Genomic DNA, 27,889 nt, shown 5'->3' on the forward strand with positions numbered 1-27,889 from the left:
TGGCACAGCACTTCAGCTACGAGAAGTGGGGGTCAAGGAAAAGCTCAGAGAACTCCAGACGCAGAATTGCCACCATTTTCCATAAGAGGCTACAGGATTTTACACACTGTACAAACAGCACTGAAGCATGTATCAGGCTGCTGATACCAGGTCTATGAAGATAAACCAGTAAAATTCCAAGAATAAGAAAGAAAAGCATAGGAAACCCAAGTACATCAGTTGCACATACAAAAACGAGTCAAGAGTATTCACAAATTATAGTGCACCAGAAAAAGGAGATCCTTCCCACAGAAACACTAACTGCATGGCTCTCCTTTTGATGTGGAAGTCTTGATGTATGTTTAAAATTTATACTGGCAAACAGATGCAGGAATGGGAAACGTGCTGAGGCCATTCTTGAAGCTCTGTGTGCATGCATCACAGAGACATGCCAGTCAGACACACTAACACAACTCCTCAGTACTGGACACAGGGAACCAGAATGCCTTTGGAATCATAGAACATTTCAGTTGGAAGGGACCTTTAGAGCTCATCTCCCCCAGAGTCCAACCTTCCTATAGAGTCCAATCCCCCTGCAAGTGAGCAGGGACATTTTCAACTAGATCGGGTTGCTCAGAGCCCTGTACAACCTGACCTTGAATGTTTCCAGGGATGAAGCACTATAAGTCCCTGGGCAACCTGTGCCAGTGTTCATCACCCTCACTGTAAAACGATTCTTCTTTGTATGTAAATTGACCCTCCTTCACTTTAAATCCATTACCCCTTGTCCTGTCACTATAATAATAATAATGGCCAGTCTTCGCAAGCGAAGATTTGGGAAAGGTCATAAACCCTTCGAGCCTGCGCAGTGGATTTTTTAGGTGAGACACAGCGTGCGCTGAACTGAGCCCACCCTTTAATCCTGAGGTTCATCTGCCGGGGCCGAGCAAAGCTTGGACAGTGGCAGTGAGGTCCCCAGGACGTAGCTGGATTGCCATACAAGGCTGACGAGCTCCAGCTGCCCGGGGGGCCGGGAATTGAACCCGGGTCGCAGCGGTGCGAGTCCTGCACTCACTACAAGCTCTACTAAAAGGTCTGTCTCCATCTTTCTTATAAGCTCCCTTCAAGTATCAAAACGATTAAATCCATCTTGATCACCCAATGGAGTCATTCAGTTTTCCATCTCCCCAAGGCAAAGATAAGTTTTAGTTACAAAAAGACCCCAAAAAATTGTCCAAACCTTTTCCCCTTTATGAGTTGTGGGACAGCAGGATAGCACCACAAATTAAATGGTGCAACACCATGTCAACTGAGGTTCAAATACTGAACTGACTCCAGTGCTGTGCACGGCATAAGCCATCAGATCTTCCTCTGATCATCTACCTTTAGCACTCCTGGCACAGCAAAAAACTAAAGCGTAACTGACATCAGGTGGTCTCCCTTGTTCTACATATTTAAACATATTTGAAACAGCTGTACCACTGGAAACAGGAAACTTGACATTTACTCTGAGAGAGTTCAGCCCCACAGCATCACCACTAAAAAGTGTTTAAACATTGCTAGAGCTTTGTCAGTGGTGATACTTGTCCTAGAAATGGCTTTTAGGAAGACAGCTGGTATGGAGGAGGAGGGGCATACCTGAGTTCAGAGCTGGAATATCCACCCAAGAAGCACCTTTCAGGCGTGCTCAGGCTTTAAACAGCCCTCAGTTCCCCCAACACCTCCTTCTTGCCGTCTCCTGTGCCTCCAAACCAGCACACTCACGTGAGAGCCTGGGCAGACACGCTGTGACCCCAAGTAGGGACTGACCCAGGTTAAAAATAACACTCTTTTTGCAAGCCTATGTTTAACCCAGCTCAGTGCCTGGAGCCAGCTCATCCTGCAGCCACCCCAGCTGGGGCAGAGAAGGGGGCAATTATCAGGGGCAGCTGGAATCAACGTCCAGGCATTAAGCAAAATATTTTATTCCCCTAATGCAAATAATAATTAAAAACCTTGCAGCTATTTCACTTGCAAAACCAGCTGGGAGAAGTTACATTTCTAAGGGTTAATTCTGAAAATGAAGGATTCAGCATTACTAGTAACATTTAAAAACAATAATTACACTTTGGTTTTCTGGTGCACCAAATGAACAGCAACTTCTGAGGAAAAAGAAATGAACCACTAGCTGTGGCATCCTAAAAAGCTGCGTTAGGACTAAAAGCTGCCTTCTGCTACAAGCAAGAAGGGCTGGAAAATAATTTCTCATACCAAAGCTGCTGCACGGAAAGGGGAAAACAGGGATCCTTCGAGTTGTAGCCAACCAGTAGAGGGCAATATTGCCTATCGCGAGGGTATCGTTATCAGAACAGCCGCTGCCAACCTGTATTTATGTGGTAATACAGCGATTTTACATGTCTAACACAAACTGGGAGTGCAATTCTTGGACTAGGTGGGTGCTCTGGGGGAGCTGCCAGCTACACCAATACCATTTCCCGGGAAATGGAGATAAGACACAGGAGCAAAAACACTAAGGCAGAGATATCCCAGGTGAGGTGGGACAGGTAAGTCATGGAGCACTACACACGGAAGCAGCCCTGCACGGGCCAGCATTATTATTTTTGTTTTACTTTTGAGTAACATCCTTGCATGTCCTCGAATTGAACTGAAATCCTACCAGGAATCAGCAGTAATTAATGGCAAGACAGTAATGGCAGAAATATGCAAAACAAACCAGGGTAAACATCCTGAGGATACTGAAACACTGATTTGCATTTGCCAGGTCACTTCCCGCACAGGAGGGAGTGGAGCCTTCGTGGTTCCCGCACGGCAGGAACACATGCTCTGTTCTTACACACCTCACCCAAGAAATAGATATATATAATCAGGGTTTTCCCCTGTATTAGGAAAGAAGTAGGCACACTAGAGTTTGCTCATCTGAAGGAAGACTTCCCGAGCCACAAACACCACATCTCCTGTAACCAGCATCAGGAGATGCAACTGGTGAGGGACATTCAGGTTTGTCTAATGACGGGACAGCTCCGAGCCAAGCTCCAGCCATACAGTTGTGCAAAGTCGGCTTGCAGGAAACTTACTCCATTCTAATCTTTCTTGAATGATGGCCAGCAAAGTGTCTAATACTTCAAGGCTTTAAAGTTAAGGGGCAGTGTAAGCTCTCTCTGAGCTGTTCTCAATGTGGACTGACAACATAGAGTGCAGAAGGAAAAAAAAAAAAAAAAGGCTTTTCTTGACTTTTTCCCCCCCTTCTATTACAAAGGCTTGGAATTTACCCTGTGCCTATGGAGGGCACTGGAGTTTCTGATGACTCAACTACATCCGCTGCTGCCCTGGAGAGCTGAGCTGTGATGGAAGGAGAAATCAAAAGTGAAAGAAAAAAAACCCATTTAAATACATTTATCTGAAGTTGATCACAGTACAAATTTTGTAACCTGTTGATAAGGTTTTTCTACTGATAAACTTTTCCACTGTTACAGCAGTTCTGGTATTAATATCTACCTTAGCAGAAGATACCAGGGCTCTTCTGAGACTAAAGTCCGACATTTGCTGGGAAATCTCATGTTTTACAGGAACTCATTGGATCTGAGAACTCATCTTACAGACCTGTCTACAGGCCTGGATTATCCTGTGCTGAAAAAATCCTGGAGATTAACTGGATCTTTTGTTTCTTCTCTTAAAAGCTCCATATCTAATGTATTATAGCACAGAGAAAATATCAGGAGACCAACTCTACTAAAAACACAGAAGTAATGGTCTAATTTGGGGGACCACACTTGAAAGTTGTTTTCAGAAAGCTGCCAAATCATCAGCTCTTTCAAATTTCTGTTGGAAATGAGTGATGCTCATTATAAAACACCAAGCCCAGGGTATTTTCTAAAACCACATGTGCACACAAACCCCCCTAATCCCTCCTGAAACTGTAGGCAACATGCTCAGCCAAGAAAATACTCCCTCACCATTACTGGAGGCTATGTTGAGCAAGTTTTTCTGATTAATTGTTCTTAAACTTGTTTCTAAATGCCAGGAAACACAAATACTGTGACGCTTAACAGCAGGAGTTATAAAACCCTCTTTCAGCTTGTGCTCTCTTGGGTTTGCCAGGCTCGAGAGTAACCAAAATTTGCATCAATTCCTCTTTGGAAAATATCTCTGGGTTCGACAGTGACAGCCTTTAAAAATCTCTCTCTTGCTATTTGATGTGATGCGTACAAGAAAAAGCAGCCATTTTAAAATCCTCTGATTAAAAAAAAATGCACATAGTTTTGAAAGCTGAAAGAGCCTGAAATCACTCAGAAACTATCCAGGGAATGCCAGAGCAGCTGCCCCATCTGCACCATCACTTCTAGGGCAGAGCTTTTGTAAACTATAAAGGGAGTTTATTTCAGCAGTGATGTTTATCAGCTAAAGCACAGGACAAAGGACGAGGTTTTGAGTTGGCTCACAGAAATCAGTGGCTTTCACCAATTATTGGCAATCATTTTCCTTCCAGAGCAACTGCACATTCCTCAATGATACAGAGAGCATAAGGAGATTCAGGGTTTCTCAGTGTCTGTCTGACACTTCCTTCCTGCAAAATTCAAGGAAATATTTAGCTGAAGTGGTGCACCCGGAGTGCTCAGCTGGTTAGAAACTGAAGATGCTGGCAGCTCTCGATCTGTACCCTCTGCAGAAACCTGCTGCCATGTCCCACCTCCTCCTCTCCCGTCTCCCATCCTGTGCTGCTTACAACAGCTCAGCTCTGCCAGCACGAACAGCACTGCAACTCAGACATGCATTATGTCTCCCTGCTCCAACCCAAAAACTCATATTGGTTTGAGGGGATTTGGGCTGGGCTTTCCCAGGGCAGGATCAGCACTACTATCTCCCCTGATGTGGGAGGTGGGCATTTCCTGCAAGGAGGGGGAAAAAAAAAAATCCAAGTGGCAGGAAATAGTAGGGGAGATGGTGGCAAAGTCCTGGGAAAAAACAAGGGTGTGGGATTTGGGAAAAAGGACAGACTGATGGGGCGCCTCTAGCAGTGCTATTTCTGGACTGGGAGGGCATGGCTGCAGCACGTCCAGTGTCCGAGAAAGGGCAGGGCTCAATGCTTTCTGCTCAACACACATAGCAAACCTCTGCCCTTCTGGCTTTAAAAACTGGCAATGGGACTTGCTCCTTTTATTTTTGCCCTCGTATTCAGCTGCTCCAGTGCCAGCTCACACTGTTCCTGCCCAGCCATACCCGTGTGGCACAGACCCAGGGCAAGGAAAGCCCCATGCTGGGTTTGCTCACCCTCCCTGCCCCGCAGCAGCTCCCTTAGAAAGCTCAACCTTTTGAGTTTTGTTTTTCTTTTTTATCCATCTGGATTTTACTTGCCACCCCCGTACACGCCCGAGAACCCCACTGTATCCCGCGTTCAGCCCAGCGTGTACCAACACGAATCCTGCGTTCCTGACACATCCCAAGCTACCTCAACACAACATTTCACCACAAAGATGCCCCAATCTGCAACGAATTGGGAAAATTAAATGAGTTTTTAGCACATGCTAAATACAACAGTCCTGCAAAGGGGTACTTTGACAGGAAATGTGATCATGCTCAGTGGCTCCTGGGGATCGATGGCTACAGCCACTCCTGTCCAACCAGGTCAGGTGGCACCGATCTCTGGAGCATGGCATAGAAAGGGGAGCTGCTGGGAGAGACTGGAGTTACCTCATTGCTGCCAAAACCTACTCATCAGAAGATCTTTTAAAGCTAAAGGAATGGTCCTACATTATCTCTGAGGCCAGAGAGAAGGACAGGCTGAGCACATCCTGCCTATTACAGCTATTTTGCTTCTGTGGAAGCACATCAGGGCATCCATATAGATTACACTAATTGCTCTCATCTTAAAGATCTGGGATGTAGGAAATGGCAGGAGGTAATACGAATCCCCACGTTTCCAGCAAGCAGAGAAACGACCCCATTTGCATGCTGACGCTCAAAGTGAATTTAATTAATTTTATAAGGCTTTATCACACAGGGGTGTTTTACTCGTTTCTGCAAGAATTTTGAAAGGAAATAAAGAACGAGGAATAAGCTTCACAGCTTGACACATATAAATACAAATTATGAAGATTTCAAGCTCAGAGTTTAAACAAATGGACCTGGTTTTTAAACAGCAATTGAGATTACTTAAAAGATGATGCTTTCTGCACTTTTCAGGGTCATGTCAGAGGTCTACCCCAGTTTCCTGCAAGTCTCATTGTACCCCACTACATTGCAGACCCCCTTAAAAACCTGCACCAGGGGCTCCTACTCTTGGGGTTTCTCTCCCCAACAAACGCTTTTCACAACATGTAGCTGAGATGGAGCTCAGACCACTGTACCTGTCTCTTACATGGCCCCTCTTCCTCCAGAATTGGTATAACTGACATGAAAATTCTTGATTTGGTTTGATATTTACAAGGGCAGATAGTGACAGGAGAAGGGGGAATGGCTTCAAACTGAAGCGGGGCAGGTTTAGATTAAATATTAGGAAGAAATACTTTACTGTGAGGGTGGTGAGGCCCTGGAACAGGTTGCCTAGAGAAGATGTGGATGTCCCATCCCTGGGAGTGTTCAAGGCTGGGTGGGACTTTGAGCAACCTGCTCTAGTGGAGGTGTCCCTGCCCATGGCAGTGGGTTGGAACTGGATGATCTTTAAGGTCCCCTCCAACCCAAACCATCCTATGATTACATGAAACAGAGGCGCTTTTTTCCATCTCAATTATATTTCAACCTCAGACAGAAATCCCCGTGCGTGCGTTTCGTCTCTACCATGAGGAAGCCACGCAGATCAAGTTTCACTTTGAAACTGTATTTGAAGTGCAAACCAAAATCCTACTGAGGGGAAAAAAAAAAGAAATGGCCCTTATAATGAAACTTAATACTCACTACTGGAGGAAAAAATGAATAAACAAAAATTTCACAGCACAACTACATGCAGCCCTGCCAGGCCCTCCACTACGTACTCAGACACAAGGTGCCTTCCACCGGTGCTTCCTCTCTCCTTGTGCCTGAGCAGAGCCCTGGAGACCTTCGCATCTCTCACACTCATTCTCCAGAACCTCCCAGTGCCAGACAAAACAGCTCCTTCACTGGCCCCAAAGACAAAACTTTGCTTTTTGCTTTCAGCCCTCCTAGGAGTTACCACCACCAGGTCAAGCAAAATTGGCTTCTAATTAGAAAACTCTTCAGACAGCAAAAGTAGACAAAAAGTGTTCTTCTACTTTCATAACAAACTCTGTATCTTCATAACTCTTAAAAACTAATGAGTTAAAGTATCAAGACGTCATCTTATATTCCCATTAGTGCTCACTAAAAGAGCATCTTCAAACAGTTCTGAGCAAGCCCTAATTTGTAAATTACACAGTTGTGTTACATATTTTTCCATTGATTTTGAGCTTTAAACCAGTCTTCAAAATCTTAACGCCCAGCAAACCAAGATTACCGTAAAAGAAAGATACGTAAAGAAAAAGCCAGGCAGTTAAATTTAAAACGAAAAGAATCTCATGAGTGACTTCAGAAAAATGTGATGAATGACTTCCCCAGCTGTTTTGTCAACACTTCCATAGTAATTTGGCAAAAGCACAAAATCACCAAGTTTATATTTTCATCAAATGGCCATTAGTGCCGTTGAAATCTCACAGACGCGAGACAGTAAGAGCAAGCTCCACCTTTTATATTCCACTGTCCACACTTTTCAGGTTAATCATTTGAAAACTATTCTCCCTCCTACCCTGAGCCTTAAATACGACACTAAGGTTCTGGCACTGAGGGTTTCACTTATTAATTACAAAAAAAAAAGAGATACCCGCCCTCTCCAATTACACCCCCCAATGTGCAATTTATTCCTCATCCACCCTCCCTGCATTACTAGGACTAGGGCAAGCAAATCCCATCTCCCAGAGCCTGCACACATCCCTGATTTAAGTTACAGAGCTCCAGAGACCATCATCTTTTAAGTGACCCCTAAAACAACACATGTCCATAGAAATAGGACATCTCTTCTGACAGCTCAATAGGTTTCAAAGTGTTTCATGAACCTTCACCACAAAACTCAGTCCTGTTTCTGACATCTTCCTGATGACAGAAGCACCAAGTGATTAGTTGCTGTTCAATTTTTGATGCGCTAATGAGAAGTCTGAATTTTTAAAAAATAGTGTTTCAAGTTGACATTCAATACTAATTTTGACTAAATACTCTAATTATGAACTTGTATAGTGGCCTTAAAGGAGACACAACTCTCAAGCTGCACCATTTTTGTTGTTCGGCATCTCCAATCCATCAGGGAACTCTCAAAGTTTCCAAACACTATTTCCCACCCACAGTCAAGATCTTCAGCCTGTGCTTTAAAACCCACCATAGTTTAGAAATGCAACAACTAATTCTTCAAATCCTATCAATAACTGAATGTTTATAAATGCAAATGTAGGCACACACATAAACACATATATTTAAATACACAAAAAGAAATTGTTCTGTGTATGCTGCTCAAACTGAAGTTCTTACCAAAACGGGCAATAATGAGAGCACAGAAATCAACACTTTCTCAATTAAAAAAACAAACAAACACCAAACCAGGAACATGACTACCATCCAACACTAACAATACTTACAATTCTCCTTTGTGCCTGGGAACAGTATCGTCAGTCAGTTTATATGCTCCTTCTGCAGAGGAGATCCAGTGGGAGCAGGGAACATTTTACCAAGAGAGCTTTGTGAGTTTTGGAAACAGAAGGAGAGTTTCAGAGGAGACATTAATACCTGCCTGGTGCACCCATTTATCCCAAGGAAGGTCACCCCAGACTTGCCGATGCCCAGAGCAATGGTTGTTCCCATCCTACGATGCTGCAATGGCACCATTCCACCTTCTCCTCTTTTAACACGTCTCGAGATCCATGGGATAGAGCACCAAGGACAATAACAACCATTTCCAACCACAACTTCTGGGGCTAAAGCAAAAAAAGGGGGACCAGTATTTCTCTACCACAAAGGCAGAGAAACTGGAGGGCTCTGCACTCCAGAAGGGTGCAAAGCACACCGGAATGTCCACTAGCTCTTGGTGGAGAGGTGGATGAGCCCTTGGAAGGGGTGCACCTACCAAAGCTGCACAACAGAACAACAACTTGACACTTGAAGTTGCCTTAATGAGCTTTTGCTTAAAATCACCCAGTGTAAGGATGTACCCACATCTCCTGTAATTCTGTAATAGCAGGGAAAGCCTTTCCAAACATTTCAGTGACTATCTGTCAGCTGGCTCATTATACCATGGTATAAATATTTGAAAAACTTTAAAAGCAAATCATCAAACATGCAGGTTTGAGCTGTTTAAACACAGACAACTTTGTACTACTGGCAGCCCAAAGAGCAGCACCCAGCAGAGCTACTCCACCTCCTCCTCCCTGAACACCAGCAAACTCGGAACCTTCTCAGAAACACCTGCCAAGAGTTTTACTAAGTTTGAAGATGTCAAACTTCATTTACACTACAGTGTTTCTCCTTGGCCTTGTGAATAATAATTGTTCCCTTTGCAGAGTTGAAAATGTCCTGCAGTCAGCACTGTGACAACAAAAGGAAACCTAGAACAGACACACAACAGGTAGGGCTGACGCTCACCTACATTGTTACCATGCAAGTCCGTGATTGACATGAACAGTCCCAGACTTTGCACATTTGAGAACACTTTTTAACTTTCCAGTTAAAATTCTGACCTTGCCTGAACTGTTCGTATTGGACACAGCCTGCTATCCCTACAGAAACAATCTCCTTTTACAGTAATATTTAAAAATACTAAATAAAAGAATCATCAACTGTTTTTCTAAGAAAAAATTTGCTTAGTCAAGACTGAAGACTGGACTGGAAACAGAATTACAGCTGGCAAGGCAGTGACATCACCTTCCAGGAGATGGAATCTATTTGTAAAAGCCTTCAAAGCACTGAATTTCACTTGAGAAGATACATCTCTAAATAAAACCATACTGTTGTAACACAAATATATGGACAATGATGACAGTTCAGCAAGGACCTGAATGTGTCCACCTCTATCCCAATTTCAACTCAAAATATGGAAGGTCTACATTTTAAGGGAAGATTAGCCAGAACTGTCACAAAAATAGAAAACCCAAGAGGCTTTGACCTCTGTTAACAATTTTTCATCTAACCTACATTAAAGCTGCACTTCAAGTTGAGAGTTTGGCCCTGTGCCACTTACAGGTCCATACTCAACACCAGAGACACCAGCAATTTGAGAAATTTTGTCACCACACCCAGAAAACACAGCAGTGAACTGAACCCAGAGCCCAGCACGAACAAAGGGCTGGCTTTTGGTTTCAAGAGAAGCTGGGAGGCACAACGCAAAATCCTACTCCCCCTGCAAACAGCGCTTATAAAAGAAGTTTCCACTCTCGGAAACTATTCTGTCCAGGGCAACAAGCACCTCCCCTGCAACAGAGCACCCAGCATGGGCCTGCACTTGGCTGTTGTGATTTATTCTACAAAAAGGGTTACCAGGGATGTAGTCATCATCTCCTATAAACATTTCAGGAGCAAAGCACACACGTGATCTCAGAGCAAGTGCTGGAGGAGGGGGAAGAGTGGAAACCACGTAAGAGTAATCAATTAATCTTATGATCTCGATTTTGTTCATCAAGAAGAGCAAGGAGGTTTAAACACCTGCATCTTCTCAGAAAAATGTTTTATTTCCCTGAGCTGAGCTTCTTGTTTAAGGAGTGACTACAAGAAGCACCTTCTCGATTAGTCACTGCATTAGAAAGCACTTAAAAGTCACTTTCTGTTCTGTAACACTTTTCAAGACAGAGTTATATATAATAAATAAATTACTAATGGCTACAAAAATGCTATTGGTGGGCTTCAGGACAAATTACACTACTTTCTTTTAACCTTTTTCAAGAGGGCATTCTTCCAATTCTTTCGGGCAAATACTTTCAAGAGGGATCAAAAGTAGGGCAATAGCAATGTTTCAAAAATATTTTAGAAATTGTTTAGACACTCCTCCCCTTGCAATAGATCCTGCAATTTATATACCATATAGTAGTAGCTGAAATTGATATAACACCTCAAAAATATGAATATGCGTAATAAAATACATATCATTTTCTTCTTACTTAATAGTGGTAAAAACAATCACCTACTCATCATTTTCTACCTGCTTCTCAAAAGAAATCACTGTAGCCTAGGAACACCTGTTGATGTCTCTTCCAGTGATGTAACAGGGGACTCAAGTTGTACAGCAAACAACACCAAATTTTCTAACTGAAATAAGTTCCACGCAGAATGCAACTCAAATCTTTGAAGGTTCTTGGAAAATATGGATAAAACTGATAGACTTGGTTTGCTTTGACAAGTTACAGCTCTGATACACTTAAAAAAACAACTAGTTTTGCAGCAGTTTACTGCTAACAAGCAGCCAATACACACAAGGTGTGCACTGGCTACACACTTTGCAAACTACAGAAATATTTCTGTCCGAGCCTTCTTTTAAGCCAGAAAAGGGCAGAGCAGTACAGCACGTACACTTGTTTGCTTTTCCATTAACAAGATTCCTTGTGTCACTACAGCTGGCCATGTCCACACTGGTGGCTGGCAAAAGCCTTACACTTTTTATTACTTGCAGAGAAAGAAGACTGCACAAAGGCTATTTTAAGATCAGAATACTTAGCTCTCAAAATACAGTTAATTTGACCATTGAAGAACTAAGACTTTGTTCCAGAGTTCCAGCACTCTCCAAGCAGGATACCTTCCCCAGAAAATTTGGAAGGTCCTTAAGAGATACCAAGACTTTACCATACAACAGCTTACATTTCGGTTTTGTTCCAAAACTGTGTTTGATGGTTGTATGACCCAAGTGCTGCTGAGTTATAATTCTAGGAATTTGCCTTTCCTCAAGTTTCTCTTTCAAATAAACTTAAAAATGCAGGCCTGGGTATATACAAAACCCAAAAAAGCATCCACAGACAGTTTTTTCACACATATAAGCCCTGTGGGACGCTTCTCTGGCTATTCCCTGTAGAACTATTTTTCTGACATATTGAAGTCTTAGGCATTTAGCACACTAGCAAAAGTGATTTAATTAACAAAAATCCAGCTTTTTTCATCATAGTCACTCAAAATTCAAAACGCATTTAACACACTAAAAATAAAAACTTTACATTGTTAAAATGTTGCCCAGATTTAAGAAAATGAATAGTTCATTCTGCCATGTGAATCTTCGATGTGTCATTAACAAGAGACCTCCTAATCTTCATCTCAGGAGTTGAAACTAGGCTGTCTCAAACTCTGCAGCCTGTTGTTGGTGAGAAGACAGGAGATATTCAAGGGCTCACAGTAATGCAAATTTCAAATCAAATTCCCTGGGACAGTCATCACAGACCTCGCCCTGGTTCCTCCTCTTCACTTAACACACAACTTGTTCACTACAGTCAAGCAACTTACCTGCACAGATCCAGAATGTCTTCTCCCACATGAAGTCCACTCTTGGCACCTACACATCCCAAACTGGATGCTTTAGGGCAACAGTCATCAAGGCTGCCCCAGGTGCACGTGGTGTTGTCTCCTCTCTTCCCAGCTCCCCTGCTTCCTCAGCACCTCTCGAGACACAACGCGGTCCCCACATCACCAAAGCGTCCCCCAGTCTCAAAACCACGGTCAGAGAATGACATGTGCATTAACATTGACACATCAGGAAGGAAAGGGAAGAAGCCAAGACACAGAACATGAAGGAAGGCCTGAAAGGAGCACTGTGCTCTGTTGCATCTCGGTCTGTGCCCCAGGCTCCCAAGCTTCCACTACTTCTCTGTAAAGCCTAAACACTCCCTCCTCACTAAAAGATATTTTTCAAAAAGCTGGTCTTTTTAAGACACTGAAAGCCAGAGAAACTACTGCTCTTGGCAGGTTCTTCCAACAGTTAATCATCCATGTGTTAAAAATGTATGTTTATCTTCTCATTTGAATTTGTCTAGCCTGATACAAATATTTATACTCTTCTTCCAAACAAGGAGACCTTTAATATGCACAGTTTTTTCTTTCTGGTGTACACATTTTTTTAGAATCAAAGTGGAATTTGGCACACCATCCTCAGGCTGCAGAAGCACCTCCCTTGCCTGCGCTGGAAGGGAAACAAGACTCCAGAGCAGCCCCAGAGCCTGGGCCGGCAGGGAACAGGCAGGGTGAAGAGGAGACAAGGCAAATGCCCACCCTTCCTGCATTCACTGGGACAACTCGTGATCGTGTTTTCCTGACGAGAAAGGCAAAGATCAAAGGAAGAAAAAAGCCCTTGAAATTTATGTCAATAGCACAAAACAGGGTGCATTGTTTTCCTGCTTCTCCAACCCCAGAAAAGATGGTTGGTAGCACTAGAAGTGTTTAACGAAAGAAACATTTTGGTGGTTGTCCTAACTCTGAAGGTGAATCTCCCTAAGAAAAAAATCTTCCACCTCTTTGCACTCACTCAGGAGCTCAGTCAAAAACCGAGGGCAGGAGGTCTGTGAACACTACTTGTGTTTGCACGCAACACCAGGCACACCCAAAACAGCTCTAAGCGAATTTCTAGCCCTCTACTGCTCTCCTGGATAGCCAGCTCCCAGTTTGTGTAGCACAGATGAATAATGAATGCTCCTTCGTTACTGAAGTGCAGTACATTCAGTGATAAGGACCTGCCTGTATTTCCCGTAAGCCCCAGCAGTAAGAAATGTATACATTGAGATTAGAGATTAATTCTGGGGGGGTGTGAGTGACTACTTAGCAGGGCATGTCCAAATAACTCAAAGCACCAAAGTGCCTTCTGATGAGAGGCAGCGTTACTACAGAAAGCCTGGCCAGGGTCCTCTGAAGACAAAAGGCTCAGTCCTCCGACTGGCTAAGAGAGGCTGCAGGAAAGGCCGAGCCTTGGCCATGGGAGTTTTCTCCCTTTTCCTCCAGAAATACTTTCTTAGAGAAGTTCAAAGCAATTTTGGTCTAGCTCCTCCTGGAAGAATGACAGAGACCAACACTAAAGGATGTGATCTTTCACAAAAGCAAAGCTCAGTACACCGTTGTTGAGTATAACAGGATGAAAAATTCAGATTTAGTTTCTGTAAAGAGCAAAAGGCAGCCTCCAACTACATGTCAAGGAAAGAAGTTTGCCAGAGGTGGCTGTGGTGACAGTTATGCAAATGTGTGATAAATTAGCAAGTTAATCTTACTCCATATATCACTTACAAAGATTAACATAGACACGACATTTATTTCTGGAGGGAAACCGAAAGACTGATGGGGCTGCCCAGCTTCTCGACCAGATGTCTCAAAGCCTCTGCAGACCTATGACTGTTGATTTTTTTTCTGGGAGGTAAACTCCCCTCCTGGACCACAATTCAATCAAGCTTGTGACGGCAACCAGGACAGAAGATTCCAGAGCTACTGCTTTGCATCTTCAGGTGGCTCAGTAACACCTCCAAGTAACCCCAATTACAGACGCAGCCAAAATAATTCTCTCTTCTGGCCATCAGGAATGTGTGTTCCACAAAATGAATTTTATGACCCGTCACCTAAGCTGGATTCATCTCCCATACTAGTAACTCAAATAAATTTACAAATAAGAAACAATGTAAAAGATTTCATAGTTGACTTTTAACAGTCAAGAAAAGGAGGAACTGAAGCCTTCCGAAGGAACTGTCATTTGTCGTACCACTTAACAGACTGGCATCCTTACTTGAGTTGTTACAAACCAGGTGTATTTAATCTCAGAATCAACATTCAGTTGTCTGAAAGGATTCAGCCCTATTTCTGCTCCTGGTAAACATGGCACCTACAGGTTTGGTTTTTCCCCCATTTTTTTATGAAATTCATTTGAAGTTGGCTGCATTGAAAAGAATAGCTGAAAGAGCTCTCATCTGTGATTCAGCAGTAAGGATAAATTATAGGGCAAAGTAAAGTTTTAAGAGTTATTACTGGAAGCCTCTAAAAATCTATTTTCTTGATTGTCAATTTTAAGTCAAGCTCAAAAATGATCTATTTTTAGTGAGTTTAAAATGAACCCAATATGCTGCAAAAGCTGACATTATTGTAAAAGCCAGAAAACTAAAGATACAATTCTACTTAATAGCATCCTTCTAATAGAATGCTTTACTTCTCAATTAAATATACTTTAATCCCCACCATGACATTTCCAAGCTGCTATCTTCTCAGGCAGAAGTCTTCCGCTTCCTTTATTTAGAAGGTAATTAGCACTCAGGCCATCAGTGCAATCTATCTCACACCAGGACATCCCAGCTTTCAGAACTGGGCACTATCACATCCAAGCTGCTGCACATGTTTTGGCCACGGTAAGCATGACAGGGCACAGGGTACTCGTGTGGGTTTTTGATTAACTTTCTACCAGCTGCTGTAAGTAAGATAACACCTATTGCAGCACTGAATCTGCCAGAACAGAGTTTTCAGAGAAGTTCCAGTGAGTGTGAATCAGCAGTCAGCTTGCACAGGTTCAGGGTATGGCTCTTGATCATCACGGGATTTTAATTTTTTTTTTTTTTTTAATCTGACAGCATCATCTCAAATGTGAGGTTCACTGTTTTGTGAAGGTATGACCTGTGTAGCAGAGTATAAACCATCCACCTTCCGCTCTAACCTTTCAGGAGTGCACTTCACTCAACAACCAACTCTAGCCATTTTTTCCAAAACCAAAGCAGACCAAGAAATAAACCCACTAGAATTATAAACTCAAAAGATATAGTTTGCAATGCTCACAAAGTAAACATGCTTCATTCCAACACTTGCAACGAACGCACTATTTCAGCATTTCATGAGGAAGCTAAGAAGTTCTGTACCTAAGACAACCACTTGAAGACAAGCAATAACAACAAACCCAAACTGTTTGAGTACTATGTCAAGCAAGGCTGTGGTCACAATTCAATCCCAAAGTAAACAAGACCAGAGGCAGCAGACAGTACAAACAAGCTTTCTTTTCTTATGTTACAAAAAGGCAAAGTTTCAAAGTTTGGTTACTGCTGACTGGCAGATTACAGACGTCCATATTGCGACTACCCTGTGAGAACACCATGACTTATAAATAAGCCTAAACACCACAACATCCAAAAATCACAACCAAAGAGGCAGGTTTTCCAAAAGACCTAAGAAATGTTTCCACAAAAAGGTTAACAAGTATTCTATTAATAAGTTAAAGCTTTGCACTAACACTGAGTACATCTCAAAGATTCTCTGACCATGAGCACCAGACAGCTACAGCATTCACTTTGCAACACAACCACCTTTAGAAACACTATCCTATTACCACCACAGATTAAACTCAGGCAAAATGGGTAATAAGCTCACTTCTCAAACAGAACACAACCAGATTAATTAATAAAACTCACATTTCCAAAAATAAAAAATAAAATATAACTTTATCACTGGACCATCTCAGAGATGTTCTGAAGCACAGCACAGTTAAATACAAAAGACAAACCTCGTTACACCTGAAGCCAAAACGCTGGAGGCAAAGAAACAAAACAGCCAAACACAAACACTGACAAGAGAAATACAAAACCCTTGGGCTTAGAGATGATGCGTTTTTAAGTCTTTAAGTCTTTTACAATCTTGTTTTCAGCATTCTCACTCAGTTCATCAGTTAATCACAAGTTGATACAACATCCATCTTACAAATGCTATGTACACGTGCTCTGCAGAGCAGCTTTGTCCCCTATACCACAGGACAATGCCTCTGATTCTCAACAAAGAAGGTACTGTGAGAACTGAGAACATCAAGGGCTGCAGCCATTTTAAAATGTGAAGCATTCTAAGGCAAACTCCCAAACTTGTTCAGTAAAGCTGAGTGAAAGGGGTAGGTGCCATGCAATCCAAAGAGAAACTTGAGTTAGTGTAATGCACTGAAATTACTGCCATGCACAAGGGATCAAAAAGAGGTTGCACCAGAAGAAAGCATTACAAAGTTATTGTGTCCAATGAACTTTGAAGCAGAGCATGAAAGAGTAAATGACTTAGCAGGTTCAAAAACTCCATCTTAGTTTTTCCAAACAACTGGAGGAAGCTCAATTTAAACGGGATAGTGTCCCTAAACATTCAAAATTAACCCCTCATGTGTGAAGAAATGGCACTTTTAATCCAACAGCACTTGGTTTTGAAAGCTGCCTCATCCCACCATAGATTTGATGCTTAGCATTTGCTAGAATTAAGAACTTTTTCTTTTATTAAGTATTTTGTACTATTTTGGCTAAAACTGAAGTTTAAGGAAATTTGCTGTCCTTGATGATCCATCACTTCTAGTGAGCAGGTCTTTGTATATCCATGCAAATTACATATTAGAAAGGAACAACGTAAAATTTTTTCAAAGCAACGTAGTAAGTGGGTTTTCAAGAGAAAATAATTCAGCAGAAGAAATTCTGAATATATAATACATACTAGGAAGAATTTTAAATGACTTGACAATAAACAGAATGCAGATTTATTTTGTGTTTTAAAATGAAGCTGGATGCAATAAGTTGCATCAAAAAAAGGAGTTGGATGTGGTGTTATTTCAAAAAACCAACTTATTTCCTGCGTACTGAAAGAGATGGAGACCATTCGGTTTAGGTCAGGTGTAAAGGAGTCTTTTACATCTGGAACTCGAACTGCCAGTCCAATGATATACTTGGACCAAGACCACATATCCACCCAGATCAACCCCCAGCCTATACAAAGGCTGGTGTGTGGGTATCTCACTACTGCAGGAATCTCTACTGCCTAATTCTGCCTTCTGCTGACTCATTCCTTGTGTTTTGACAGTTTCTCTTTCTACCAAGAAAGTGCAGCACTGCCATTTTAGTGCCACGTTTTGTCCAGCTCTGACAACCAGTTTCAGGGATCCAAGGGCAGATCTTTGCTGTCCAAAAGCACCAGATCTTGAGCACATTTACAGCGCTCAAAGATCTCATCCAGGAACCCTGATGTGACCTGTTTGTGTGTAACACTGTGAGAAGGACCACACTTTTCTAGGCAAGAAGATCTAAGACAAGCACGTGGATACCAATTTAAGACTAGCAGCTGTGCCACCCTAAATGTGTTCTTAACCTGAGTGACGTAATTTAAATGTTAAAGGTGATGACCTGGGATTAAACTAGAAGGTGAAGTTTGGCAGTTTAATGTAAAACCTATGGATATCCACAAGAAGGCATTCAAACTCAACTCCAGATTGTCCTAATTTTATTTGACTTGGTTAATCAATTTTGAAGCACTTTTTACAGTTTACATAATTTAAAGGAGCACACTGTGTCCTATAAATATAAATTAACATTTTTAATAACTCAAGACATCACAACAAAGCCAGATTTTAAAATAAATTGCCTGTTTAGTTATCTGGATCAAGAAGTAACATACATGGGGAAGGAAAAAACAGCATTAACAAGAAAACACTATTTAGTTCTAAACTGAGTTTGTGCTTCTACATCAAAAACACAACACTGAAGTAACAGAAACTCTGCGAAGAACTTGGAAAGATACATAACTTCTTTAGTCCCAAAACCAAATCACATATTTATTTCTTCTTCTACATGTCATTTTGTTTGGCTCTATCAAATTAGCATTAATGGTAGAGGGACAAAAGTACAATATACTAACTTTGCTACAAATACGTATTCTGTTGTAGCAGTTTGTTAGCTTGTTGGTTTGGTTTAAGTTGAAATGGTTTTCCTTCATAAAAAACAAGAGCAAACTTTTTCAATGTATTTAATAATCAACACACATTTGTTAGTACAAAGCAGATGGTGTTCAGCATGAAGGCATTAGGTGATCATTTGAAAACACCATGCTTTTTTTTTTTTTTGTCTTTTTTTAAACACTAAGCCACCCTGAAGAGTTTTGTGAAAGCCAGATGTTCAAAGCTGGTGCACAGATGAAAACTGCACATCCATGATTTATGCACAGAACTACCCAGAGCCTGGCAGCTGTTAACAAGTGCCATTAGTTACTCACATGCTTTCTCAGTGACACACCGAAATCAAGTCATCTTTCACTAAACTTTGAAAATCTGGTTTTAGCTACAAATGAACACTTTGCTTCGCTCCATTAATTTAACAAAGGGCATTAATCCACCTCTTGATTTTTGGTTGAGGACTAAAAATAAGAGTGAGATACTATAATGCCAATAATGTAGTACAAATCTTCAAAATAATTATTATTTGATCATAAAATGACAAAAAATCTTATTCAGAAAGACTCTTTTTGAGGTTTATTATTGATTTCCTGTGTATTTATGTTCAGTATGGATTACTTTTTGAAGCAATCTCAGAACTTAAAACTTTAGAAAACGTTTTTAAGCCTAGACCTACAATACTTGCATACTAGGGTAAAAGATGGAGTTAGAGAGTCAGCCCCTGAATGCTTCTAAAAAAATAAGTGCTTCAAATACAGGTTTAGAAAAGAAATTAAAAATCATGTTTTCAGTCACACTGGAGAAAACATCTGCAAAGAAAAAAGGCCCTCATCCTTAAGACTAAAGAAAAAGATGGTAAGAAAAAAAAAAAAAGCACCGTTTTCCCAAGTTGCCCAAATCACACACAGACACAAGAAGGTTACAAATGCCATTCATGAAAGAATGCACCACAAACATCAGCATTTATTCATTTTGAATTTTTTTTTAGCAAATGACAAAAGACTCAGCTCACTGGCTTCACTTTTGTTTACCTTTTGCTTACATTACACATTTAAACATTTGTCAAAACTTACTAAGTTGTCTGCATTCATGCACAACTAGAAAACATCCTTAATTTATTTAAACCAGAAATGCATTACCAGAAATGTATTAACATTGTTCACTACTAAACATTTAAAAAAAAAAAAAAAAAAGTTGAAATTATTAAAAAGGTTATCCTGGAACTTTTAACTTCACAGCAGACTTAAAACTACTAATTGGCTCACATTTCAAATTGGAAAAAGCAAGATTCATGCTAGTGTTAGTGTACATCTCGCCCTAGCACTACTGAAGGATCATGGTTCACCTTGATCACAGATAAGAAAAGAAAAGTGCATACAGAAGTTTACAACAATTTTAAGGACAAAAAATGGTCCAATTGATGTGGTCCCAACAATTAACTCAAAAGTCTATGACAAATACGAGCTTCCGTGAGCTACTTATACTACTTAAGATTGAGTACCGATATACAGAAAGTTGAATTCGTTTGAAATCTTCAAAAAATGTTCCTGTCAATCCTCAAATGGTGGCTGTTATAGCTTAAAATTTCTGTTAAATGCGTGCGTTGAATTACTTGTTATCCAAGCGTAGCTGCTCCTTACCATTTATTGTTAGCGACCTTAACTGGCCATCTTCTTCAACTTCTACTCTCTCTTGTCCATTCTCAATAATCCTGCAGGACAAAAACACCATCAGCCATTTTAAAGCACTGCAAGCAGTTTCAAATACACACCAGACCTTGGTTTTAGATAAGGAACTATAACAGAGCTGTAACTATAACACAACTGCCGCTGTCAAGCTTTTCTATTTACCAGAGCAGGAGTTGCAGCCAGGAACCATCTGCATTTTCTCACCAATATTGCTTATTTACAGCAGGAAAATGGCATTCTGGAAGTTGGAATCCTCCAGTTTGTAGAGTCCACAGTTACAGCTGCCACCTCATACACTGTCACAGTTGTCCTGACACTATACTCTTATCTAGTACTAAATATTTTGACAGATCAACTGCACAATCTTGACATTGCATTTAGTCCCTACCTGTTTGTTAAATGCATAATATTCTAGATACAATCACAATTTTGCACGATGTAAGGCACGCTAGACAGTCTTTAACCCACTTTTCATTTTATCAGAGCAAGTAATTTGTAGATCTATACACCAAGTTTATGACCACCATGTATGGTCCAAAATTCAAGTATCCCTGACTGGAAAAAAGGATTATTAAAGAGCTTTGTGGGTTTGGGGTTTTTATCCTTCTTTGTTTTAGAAACGGGAAGACAAGGAATGTTTAAATTATTTTAATCATACTTAATTTATGCCTAAATTTTAGCCATCTGGGAATTCTCCCCTTGTGATTCAAATGAGGAAACCACACAGATGAATACAAAACTTTTTGGAGATTAGACTTGTTGAAGAGAATACACCCATATTAAAAACAGAGGGAACAGCTTCTTGCCTGAAGCAAAATATTACTCAGAGAAGATTTTCATTGGATATGTTGGGATATGAATCTTCTTTAGACTCAGCTGCTTTGTGGGCACATATTCCACAAAGCAAGAGGATTTCTCAGAGATAGTAACTGTGTCTTCCTAGACGTGGTTAACCACATTTCTTGCTTCTCCCCTCACTTCCTAGATATGGTAACAAAGATATGACAGCAGCATACCTGATATAGTCTATTTTTTAATGTTAAAACAAACTTTTGCATAAACACTTTCTTTGGTCTCTCTCACATGGCACAACTCCCTCAAAACTTTTGAGGCAGTTTTCAGATTTTTCTGGAATACACTCACAGAAAAGTATCATGACCACACTAGCATGTGATGACAGAGGCTGCTTTCAAGTGGTCAAGATGACAGGATCTCTTCAGTACAACAGGACACAGAAGAGCCTTGCACTTTAAAATATGGGACACAAGTTACCAGACAAAAAAAAAAATTGTCCTTCCTTGCTTTTCCATGACTTTTTATTAAGTACTGAAATTAACTACTTGTTCAGTACTCCTATAATTTACTGACCATGATGTTCCATTTAGGTTATTCTATAGCTAAAAAGATTCGGGTTTGCCAAATGCAATGACTGCCCCATCACAAGCACAAAATAGCCAGAAGCTACACTGTGTTATTAATACTTGAAAGTTCATTTTCCAACAAACAGGAACATTTTTCTCCAAAACAAGCTTCAGTTGCTTATTTCACTTAACAGACAGAAGAAAATTACTACAAAGACTTCACTCAAACACTACCAATGAAAGCAAACTAGAGCAGATGTCAGGAAAAACTCTTTCATAATGTCTTTAAAATTAAAAGTCCTCCCAAACCCCAGCTAAAAGCTTCACAATCAGCAGAAACCTTCCAGAAGTTCAAGGTGACTGGGCAGACAGTAGACAAGGACCACAATAAAAGATGCAGCACTACACAGGATGTTCTGAAGGCCTATTAAGACCTCCAGCTACAGCATTAAGCAACTCAGTAATGCCAAGAAGAGTGAGAGAATCCAATACAGCATTTCAAAATGTTTTCAAGCAAAGAAATCCAAGTAATATAATGAACAGAACAACAAAAGTAAAAAAAATACATTCATGTATCACTAAATGTATGTGTGCAAAGATATAGTATATTTATACGCATGTAATTATAGCTATTTAAGTCTCTGCATATAGTTTCATAGAAATATATTTATATCTCTTACCTCTTTGTAGTAATTTTTCTGCCATTAACTATTTTAGTTGAGGTTGATACTGATTTGAAGTTGCCCATCCCGCCACCACCAAATGACGAAGAGGAGAACGACGAAGTAATGCCCCCATGTCCCAGAGAACCAAACGAAGTAAAACCTATTGGAAAAGAAGGCATTTGACTAAAAATGTATTTTTGCATGACTGTGGGATCCAAATTTCTCATCCCTTCAGACTACATCCTAGTTTCAGGATGCCCTCGGTTGCATCAACACAGCATCAGTGACTAGATGTTATTAAACATCAGTGTGAGAATAAAAACCTGACTCTGGCCCCATCTATTTCTCTCATATGGACCCACAGGTCAAGTTCCGAATGCACAGCATTGTCCAAAAACCATTTGTCAACTCTTCCCCTGAAAAGGCATTCAAGCTTGTCTGCTGAACTCAACCATTCCCCTTTCTCTCCACTCAGGGTGGTAAAGGCAGCAACTCTAATGAATCTGATTATCTGCTTTAATGCAGGTGTTGGGATGCCCTGAGCTGGCAGACAGAACTAGTCTTATATCAGTAACACCCCAAATAATACCCAGAATCTTAACACTTAGATTCATTCTAAAGGATGCTGACTGCCAGCAGCTCTCAGCAACCTCTAGATACCCAGGTCAGCATTCAAACTAGCCACCCCAGGCTAAGTAGTACCACGGGCTTCTGGCACACATTTTTTCAGTGTATTTTCAGGATCTAAAAGCCATCACACTCCCAACACCTAAAAGCAAACAGAACAAAAGCAATTCTAAAGCTATAAAGAAACTGTAGCACCAAAATAACGAACACAGAAAGTATTACTTCTTAGAGGTCTGTTCACATTACGTGAACTTTCAGGTAGCCCAAATACCTGAAAAAAAAAAAAAAAACCTATAGTTTTATTTACATTCACACCTTACAGAGAGAGTTTAATTTAAAAAACCACAGGTCCAGAATTTCCTGAATGGAGAAGGCAATTTATTATATTGCAATCCTTTGTGAACCAAACCCACATTCCTTCTTAAATGTTGTGATATTTACCTGCGTCAAATGGAGTAAAACCACTTCCAAAAGTAGGGAATCCTCCAAAGGCAGAGAAAAATGATCCACCACCTCTGCTTCTGCTTCCCCTTGGACCCCGTCTGCCCCCAAAGAAGTCCTCAAAAGGGTCTTCTACAAAACAGAAGACAACATTTAAGAGGTTAGCATTACTGACTGATTCTGTATTTAATCATTAGGGATTCTTATTAAAAAAAAACAAAAAACCAAACATTTCTTGTTACAGATAAAATTCTTCCTTTGAAATATTTGATGCTACTGAACTAAGAGTTCCCCAAAGGTAATGCCTATGATCCTTCTGGACTAAATTCTGTTTCACTTTTGGACCTAAAAATAATTTTATATATAAAAAGTAGTTGATTTCCTTATTTTAGCTGTTTGGCACTAAAAATCAGTACACCTAATGTAAAATATAGCAGGCAGCTACCTGAATTTTCTCGCTTATTTCTATTCAAGATTGATTGTGGATCACCATGATAGGTCTCTGAAAAGTAACTTCCAGATAGGTTATATTAATTATTGAAATATAAAAACAGCAGCCAGGGATTGATGACTCATAATCCTGAAGTGTTCCAAGTGTTAATTTTAGCACTTGCCACATTAGATACTTCAAACACGTATTCTGATGCACATTTAGGCAGCAAAGTACAGAGGTTTACACAAGGTGTCCCAAAGAGGCATTCAGTCCGTACCAAGCAGGAGAAAGAGGGGAAAAACAGAGAAAGGGGGTCATGGACAAAATGCTATTTCAAATTCAAGTTCCAGTGTTATGTCACTCAGAACAGCTGTTGTTCCATCCCCAGCAGGAAGACAATAGTCTCTTTCAAAGAAAAAAAAAAAAAAAAAGGCAGAGGAGGTGCTACAGGACACAACATCAGACACCTATACAAGTAATCTTTATTTACTTTATCACATTTTCCTGAAAAAAGGAAAAATAATTATTACTAGAATTATCTGAAAACTGCGTTTTTCTAGTTCTCTTGAGACAAAGAACAACCTAAAAAACTACACTCATAAAACAGATACTCAATAAACATAATACTTGCATTAAAACCAGAAAAGTTTAGTAACTACAACTATTCTGTTCATCAATCTCAGCTCTCCTAGAATCAATGTTCTACAGTACCCATGATTTTACTGAGTTCTGCAAGTAGAGACTCAATATTGAAAGGTAACAGTCTGAAACACTGCTCAGAATAGCTCAGAAAATGCAGACCCTGGTGATGGCAGTAATACCAGTATGAAAACAAGGAAAGATTTGTAGCTGCATGACTGTTCAGGACCACAACTGACAAAGCAAAGGTCAGAAATGCAGTATTTATTCCACCTCAGGTACCCCCACAAAAATCCAAGCTTATTTATGACAAATCTCCAAGTTAATGCAATATGCATTATGCATCATTAAGTAATCAGTAGATAATAAAAATATATAAGTTACCATCTGGTTTATGTGCAATCACTTAAAGGTGAAATGTCACAATGTATTTATGCTGAACAACGGCAGCCACTGAGGGTCAGACATACGCACCCATCAGCCAAGACATAACAATGCCTAAACCAGTTAGAAAATAATCCTATCCCTCCCCTAGCTCCCACAGTTATTGAAACAACACGGGACCAAATGTTTATCTTACATACCCTAAACAAGCAAGTGTAAGATTTTTTTTCTACCTCAGACTTTTTGGTTTGTAGTTTCTTTTTTATTTTTGTCCATGTAAAACATGGACAACATGAAGATGACCCACTACTACTTTTATAGAAATTAAATCAACAATTTGGCATGGAAATATAGGAATTATTATAATTTCCAAAACAAACACTATGCCAGATTTTAAAAAAGGCCCTTTTGTCAGCCTAGCGTATCAACTAGCAAATAAACCCACTGCAGTTAATTGTTTTGTAGTCCAATTTATTCTCACTGGAATGACTCATAGGTTCACTATGAAGGTCATTCACTCACGTGTACAAATGATCTATATTATATTACTCCCACTGTTAAGCTTTCTATTTATAATCCAAATTTTCCTGTTACCTGGAGTTTGAATAGAAACAAAACAACCTATATCATGTAGGCTTCGAGTTTTTAATCCCCCCAGATATTAGCCTATTCTGCAAGTGAATCTCTCCTCCTCACACAACAGCTGCAGAAATACTGTTATTTAAGGGAGGATCACAGAAGCTCCCAGAGATCCTTGATATCAACCCAGCTTCCTAATGGATTATTGCCACACCAAAACCCAACCGAGGCCTGGACATGCCTTATTAGCCTCTGGCAACCCTGCACTCCAAAGAGAGAGGCCAGCACTTGGCATCAGCACGTGCTGCAGCCTCAGGTGACTGCTGTCAGCAGCCCTGGAATAATCCTCCAGTGCTCTTCCAGTAACTCTCTCGAGTGAGGTACTCGAACCACTGTCCCACGGTGGACTGCAGAATGCTCAGGGAGACGGATTAGGCAGAGACAGGAAAAGGGGTAGGACTTTTCAGGGAAAATGTTTATTATTTTGACAGCCAGACAGGTACAGCAGGCAGAAGAAAAGTGCCAAAAACACTGAGAAGGCAGCAGGAGGCTGGTTGTATCTAACATCAAACACACATTAATAGAGCAACCTTACAGCTACTCAGACTCTGTTTATGCTTTTATTCCCTAAATCAGGATGATTAATAGCACCACTCAGTAAAATAATAACATTTCAGCCTTGTAGGTCTATTTTTGTGATTTAGCAGAACCTTTCCATCCCTGATAATCTTTTCACAAAGAAAGCTCTTTCCAAACAGTTCAAATGCAGGGTGTCGGGGTTTTTTAATGACTCATCTTATTATAGTCATTTTGGTGCTCACAATCCATTTTTTATTGAATGTTAGAAGCATATCAGATTAACAAAATTAAGCAATAAAAACAACTACACACACAAAAAAAGTCAAGGCCTTTCTAAAAATTGAAAATACTATATAAATACATGTTAAAAGCTTCACAAAACCAAAATGTTAAACTACTGTCACTTCAGAGTATTAGTAAATACTGTTTGGAGATAAAATCAGTTTACTCTAATCCAGGTATTATCAAAACCTTATGGGAGGACAGAGTTTTAGATTGAGTTTCAATAAAAATGTTGGAGTACATTTCTGAGCTTGTGGTGCTGTCAGAACAGCAAAGATCGAGAGAGAACAAAAGGCAAGAAATTTCAAAAAAGCCAGTGAGACGGACTTCTAATCTATCAACAACAGCAGATTACATGAAACTTTTGGGGAAAAAGGTAAATGCTTAAGCAAAGAACTCATGGTAGCCTGTTAAAAAAAAAAAAAAAAAACAGACAAAAGGAAGGACTTCAGGACTCTTGCTGTTTGTTAGTAGGTAGGAAGACTGCAGTTACAGAAGTCAAAAAGTTAATAAGACTGGAACACAAAACTCCCAGCAACACAAAAGACTGTGTACTAACAAACCTGTCTGAAAATAACTGCATTAGTGGTAATGTTTCCAAAAGAATTTACTTTCTTTAGAAAAATCTTCGCTAATTCAAACATAACAACTGTGTTGTTTCTCTGGGTAAAACATTAAAACCTGCTCCCTGCACACCATGGAATCTTACCTTGCTTTTCTGTAGTCACAGAAAAAGAATTTCACCTCTAAACAGGTCAAATAACAACAACCACTGTAATAAATATCTCACTGCAGTTCAAAATAAGACAGGTCATGATCCCCCCACGCTGAGGAGTCCTCAGCTCTCAGAGACAGGATTTTCTCCCTTACAGCTAATTGCAGAATACTACTTAAAACATGTGATTGCTCTCCTTTCCTGCCTTGTGATCACTGAACCAAACAACAAGTTGCATTAATTCATTGATGCAAAAGAAAACACTGAGTTGTTACTTTCTGTTGCATCCATGAGCTAATCTGATTCAGTACCGGCAAGACTGGTGTATCTGAAATAGAACGGGCAGGAAAGCACCACACAGTAGGGGAAGAGAGGGAAGGAGGCAAACCCCAAAACATCTACATTTGAAGTACTCCACAATGCAGTTAAAACTGATGAAATTCTTTATAGCAATCTAAGGCATTAGTTGAAATCACAATACATGATAAACTAGAAGTGTCACATTTCCTATGGTACCAGGACACGTGTATCCTGGCCCTGGCTTGGGGAACTAGACACTAACAGGCTGAGAACAACATCTCCAGATGAAAGGAAGTTCAGCCACAACAATTCTTTGCTGGAGTTCACAGTGTGGCTGTAAAAGCAACTGTACTGGTTACAAGGTAGGCAGAAGCAGAAGTGCCCAAGGGTCAAGAGCAATGAGGGAAGATGCTTTCAGTCATAGAACGACACTATCCCTGACCAAAGAATCAAGCACATTCCACTGCAATGCCATCATTCACCTCCAGAAAATGAAAAGTGTTGAGATAAACTGTGTGCTGTCAGCAAATGTTCTCACATGCACGTAGTGCTGCAGGAGGAGATGCCTATAATCTTATAG

At 40.4% G+C, this 27,889-nt stretch overlaps 1 protein-coding gene across 4 annotated transcripts in view; it reads right to left on the minus strand.

Moving 5' to 3' along the window:
- Positions 1-27,889, minus strand: part of DNAJB6 (DnaJ heat shock protein family (Hsp40) member B6) — a 60,422-nt gene that overhangs the window by 11,453 nt on the left and 21,080 nt on the right. For all 4 annotated transcript variants that reach the window (XM_064638089.1, XM_064638096.1, XM_064638071.1 and 1 more), the window contains exons 6-8: positions 23,399-23,530; positions 22,346-22,490; positions 20,257-20,327 (exon numbers count right to left, since the gene is read on the minus strand). In XM_064638089.1, coding sequence (XP_064494159.1) covers positions 20,257-20,327; positions 22,346-22,490; positions 23,399-23,530 — 348 coding nt within the window. The remainder of the gene's footprint in view (positions 1-20,256; positions 20,328-22,345; positions 22,491-23,398; positions 23,531-27,889) is intronic.

Source organism: Pseudopipra pipra, chromosome 1 (assembly GCF_036250125.1).
Source record: "Pseudopipra pipra isolate bDixPip1 chromosome 1, bDixPip1.hap1, whole genome shotgun sequence".
NCBI lineage: Eukaryota > Metazoa > Chordata > Aves > Passeriformes > Pipridae > Pseudopipra > Pseudopipra pipra.